This window comes from Sycon ciliatum, chromosome 13, assembly GCF_964019385.1.
Source record: "Sycon ciliatum chromosome 13, ocSycCili1.1, whole genome shotgun sequence".
Taxonomy (NCBI): domain Eukaryota; kingdom Metazoa; phylum Porifera; class Calcarea; order Leucosolenida; family Sycettidae; genus Sycon; species Sycon ciliatum.
Window position 1 is genome coordinate 14,680,731 of NC_088655.1, and position 5,000 is coordinate 14,685,730.

Below are 5,000 nucleotides of genomic sequence, written 5' to 3' on the forward strand. Positions count from 1 at the left end.
ATGTTCTTGTGTGGAGCTGGCAATTGCTTCAAGATAAACTGAGTAGGGAGTGAGTGCACAAGGTGCACTGTGCACACTTCCAAGTATGACGTACGTGTCGTATAACCTACAGCAACAACGTAGCCACCGGTCCAGTTGGTCCGGTTTTCACTGGACCACTTTTCGGGCCAATTTTTTTCAAGTGCAGAGTTCAGCGTGCAGTACGCGACTTCGTTGAAAACGTTTGGTCCGGTTTTCACTGGACCACTTTTCGGGCCAGTTTTTTTTGAAGTGCAGAGTTCAGCGATCCATCAAGTGCAGTACACGACTTTGTTGAAAACGTTGTACTCCCTTGCGCATACACCACAATAGGCATACACGACATTGCTAATTCAAATGTCCTGCTAAATGAGTCACACGGCCATGCAAGACTACGTAAACAGATGTTTGCTGCCATATTAGCACTCTCCTTTTTACTCAAGCCCCGTCCATGTAAACACCGAGCACATGCATTTTCTTCAACCTATGTTAGACTGGGGCTAAGCGAACAATTGCCCTATGAACACAGCCTTACATTGTCGGTCAGGGCGGATGTGATTGCAAATGGACCGAACTTGTGGCTCTGGATAACAAAGAAATACACGTGCACACACGCGTGCACACACACAACGACGACGGCGATGGAGACAGCAGCAGCAGACACAAAGTCAACATAGAGCGAGTAAGCACTGAAATGTTCATATCTACTTCCTAAAAGAGAAGATAACGCTGTCAGTCCGCGCACACCAAAGCTGCTGGCATACACACATACAGTGTGCCTGATTCCTAGGAAAGACAATGATATAGAGACAATGAGGCCCGGTGGATAAGCTAAGCAGACACAACATCTACATACAGTGTGCCTGATTCCCAGGAGAGACAATGGATGAGACAATGAGACCTGCTGATGAGCTAAGCAGACACAACATCTACGTAGGTGAAGAGGCCCTGGCTAGAATGAAGAGAGAACTTACCGAAACCCATGTCAAACATGCGGTCAGCTTCGTCTATAACTAGAAAAGTCACCCGGTGGAAATTTGTTGCTTTGATCTTAATCATGTCAATCATACGACCCTAGAAACAAGACAAATACAGGGAAAGAGACACACACACACCGAGAGAGAGAGAGAGAGAGAGAGAGAGAGAGAGAGAGAAGAGAGAGAGAGAGAGAGAGAGAGAGAGAGAGAGAGAGAGAGAGAGAAAGAGAGAGAGAGAGAGAGAGAGAGAGAGAGAGAGAGAGAGAGAGAGAGAGAGAGAGAGAGAGAAGAGAGAGAGAGAAAGAGAGAGAGAGAGAGAGAGAGAGAGAGAGAGAGAGAGGAGAGAGAGAGAGAGAGAGAAGAGAGAGAGAGAGAGAGAGAGAGAGAGAGAGAGAGGAGAGAGAGAGAGAGAGAGAGAGAGAGAGAGAGAGAGAGAGGAGAAGGACCAGAGGGAACAAGAGAAAGAGGAGACTTCAGCCGGAGAAGATACTCGGGTCACGGTATTCAATCTGTCTCGATTGGATACTACTAGTACCCGATATACTCACCAGGAAGTCGCACACTCCCACCAACACCCCTGCATGTACTCTCCGGCCCACCATGCTCACCAAACCAGTAAGAAACAGACTCCAATACAGATACTGATCCTTTACAGCTGCTTTTGACCTAACAGCTCTCATCAATGCAGGTCTAGGTATACTTGTAGAATGGCTAGATTATCTCAGAAACACTCCTGTATAAATATGATAATAACTGAGACACAAAGCAGGCGCAGTGCGAGCTCTGGCATGGTCAGACATGCTAAAACTAGCATAGGAATATTTTAGCGGTGCAAGAAGATCATACAGGTTCTATCAATACGATTCCCACATAACAATTTCTGATAATTCGAACCTCGAACTGGACATGTCCGGATAATTAGAAGTCCATAGATTCCACTTACATAGAAAATGTGTGGGGTTTGTGCTGATAATTCGAAGTTAGCAAAGTGTAATTCGAAGTTCACTGTACACTGTACTGGTCAGTTCAGTTTGCATGAGCAGGCTGTGCCGGTCAGCTCAGTTTCCGTGAAATCTGTGTCTAAGGTCCATAGCGCAACTCTGCGTGATCATGAGAGCATTTTGACATACATATTGTGTTGTGGGTTCATGTTTGGATAATTAGAATGTCCGGATAATTAGAAGTTTTTCCTGGCATTTTGAGGTTCGAATTATCAGGATTCCACCTGTACTTTAGAACTGATCATACTGTTGGAAAGGTCAAGCAAGGTGTGCAAAGATTCTTGTGTGACTAACTGCAGTGCTGTGCTGAGGTCCTGTTGGTAATGTCCTATCTGCTAAGCGCCAGGGTCACCTCATTTGGTAAAGTGTTATAATATTATCTAGTGTGGACTCATTAGTATAGTGTTGGTGTCGATTTTTCACTTTCAGAGTATGCTATCATCTTGCACTGCACACAGCACACAGCACATAGCCTACAGCATACAGCACACCAACCAGTGACCAGCACACAACACACAACACACAGACCAGTGGCCAGCACACCAACCAGTGACCAGCACACAACACACAGACCAGTGACCAGCACACAACACACAACACACAGACCAGTGGCCAGCACACAGCACGCAGACCAGCACACAACACACAGACCAGTGGCCAGCACACAGCACGCAGACCAGCACACAACACACAGACCAGTGGCCAGCACACAGCACGCAGACCAGCACACAACACACAGACCAGTGGCCAGCACACAGCACGCAGACCAGCACACAACACACAGACCAGTGGCCAGCACAAAGCACGCAGACCAGCACACAACACACAGACCAGTGGCCAGTACACAGCACGCAGACCAGCCCAGCAGAACAAAGAACACAGACCAGCACACAGAACACAGAACAAAGAACACAGACCAGCACACAGAACACAGACCAGCACACAGACCAGCCCAGCAGAACACAACACACAGCACACAGAACAGAGCACGTACCGGTGTGCAGACCAGGATCTCCGGTGCTGTCTTCAAGGCTTGCGACTGCTCCCATTTACTACCTCCACCATATACACAGCATACCTACAAACAACACAACACATGCACACACACGCACACACACACATACACGGTGCATCATACGCACGCACACATGATATGCATTGAAACAATAAAAGCTCCTCTTGAACAGAAACCTCCTCAAAATCGGCATTAGAAAAATAAAAGTCCCCCCCCCCCCCCCCCCCAAAGCTTCTAATCAAGTCAGTGTGGTACATACGCATTGCTCTCTTGCGCCCGACTTTCCAAGAGCACCATGGATCAACAGAGTATTATACACTCAGCTTGCAAACCAGTACAAGATTGTAAACACGAGCCAAGGCGAGCAGGGTGATAGCTGTATTCTCTGTGACTTTTGTCCATATACACGCTACAGTGATCCATGTGAGAGCAGCAGCGGCAGCCTGCTGCTGCTGCAACTGCTGCTGGTGGTGTTGCTGGTGTTGCTTGACTGGACACGCCAGCAGCAACAGCAGCAGCAGCGGACAAGTTAATTGTCTAGATCTAGACTAACAGCAATGCTGCTCGCTTACATTCAGGTTGTACGCTTTGCCAAAACGCTTGGCTTCGTGATAGATCTACACACATACAAGCCAACGCACACACAGACACAGACAGACACAGACAGACAGACACACACACACAGACACAGACACAGACACACACACCCAGACACACACAAAGACACACACACCCACACACACCCACAGACACAGACACACACACAGAGCAAGAGGAGACGGTAACATCATAACATATTTACAATGCTCAAATAGTAACCAAACACCAGCATAACACAAGCAAACGCACCCTCCCCCCCCCCCCCACACACACATTTAAGTATTCATTTCACTACCAGCACTCCAAAACAGCACATCGTAGCAAGAGTACGGAAAGAAGAGTGTGCAACTCCAATCCTGAGCTGCGATCGACTCAGCCACAGTGGTGTTTCTTTCTATTGTGTCAATTATAGCAGAACTACTTCAAGTATGATCAATTGTGTATGCCGTTCCACGCTTGCCATGTAGACGGGGCGCCTGTTCATCAGGCTCAGGACATATGGACCCACTGTCGTTGTTCTGCTTCAAGTACCGTAGCTGTAAAAAATTCTTTCCACTTTCGACCTCTGGCCACACCTGATGGATGGCACCAGTGAGCTAAATGGCCGCAAAAGACTCTTGTCATAAAAAGATTCCCGCCGTGGGCTGAGAAATCGGCAAGTTGCACTCTTGCTACGTACTCTCGGTGTATGGGCACAAAGAAAAACAAACTCAAAAAGAAATGTTCCCACACCGGGAATCGAACCCGGGCCGCGGCGGTGAGAGCGCCGAATCCTAACCACTAGACCATATGGGAGCCACGAGAACAGCTGTCAACAAAGCCATCTTCAGAGCCAGTGTCCACCCTGACTCTTCGACACCTGGACCATGGCCAGGTTGTGACACCTACGACTTGGTCAAAGCTGCATGCCTCGCTCGCAGCTCACACCAAAAACAATCTGACAATGTGTTCATGATAACATAAGGGAACAGTGGGTTTTTGCGCACTTTGCAAGAAAAGTCATTCCATTTGAAATCAACCGATTAATTCACATTCGTGGCTCTGCAATTGAGTATGCCTTGTCTTTGTCCTTGGTGGAGAATCGAGCTAGCAGGACCAGTGATGGATTGAGCTGAGCGACTACTGCACTGTACAGTCTGGAGGAGGGCACTTACAGCGGATGACTGGAGTGCCCACATCAAACCCAAATAGACTACAGTAAAACCTGCCCTGATCAGGTGCCCTTGGTGCAGCTGAAACTGTCCTGATAAAACAGGATTCCGCTGGATCCAAGGATGCACGTTCGATCCACAGCACTTTGATCCATGACAAATTGTCCGGTCAATTCAGGATTCGGCTTGGTACAGGGTCCGGCAAACACAGGCTTTACCGTACATGAAAAGTATGTAG

General features: G+C 47.9%; 1 protein-coding gene and 1 non-coding gene across 2 annotated transcripts in view; both read right to left on the reverse strand.

The window, feature by feature from the left end:
- LOC135829752 (ATP-dependent RNA helicase DDX42-like) overlaps positions 1-5,000 on the reverse strand; it is a 22,024-nt gene that overhangs the window by 8,442 nt on the left and 8,582 nt on the right. Inside the window, exons 8-11 of the mRNA XM_065342138.1 lie at positions 3,584-3,628; positions 2,991-3,074; positions 993-1,092; positions 554-601 (exon numbers count right to left, since the gene is read on the reverse strand). Of these exons, the coding sequence (XP_065198210.1) occupies positions 554-601; positions 993-1,092; positions 2,991-3,074; positions 3,584-3,628 (277 nt within the window). The remainder of the gene's footprint in view (positions 1-553; positions 602-992; positions 1,093-2,990; positions 3,075-3,583; positions 3,629-5,000) is intronic.
- Positions 4,335-4,406, reverse strand: Trnae-cuc (transfer RNA glutamic acid (anticodon CUC)). Its single transcript has one exon. It is a non-coding gene; the product is annotated as a tRNA-Glu (tRNA).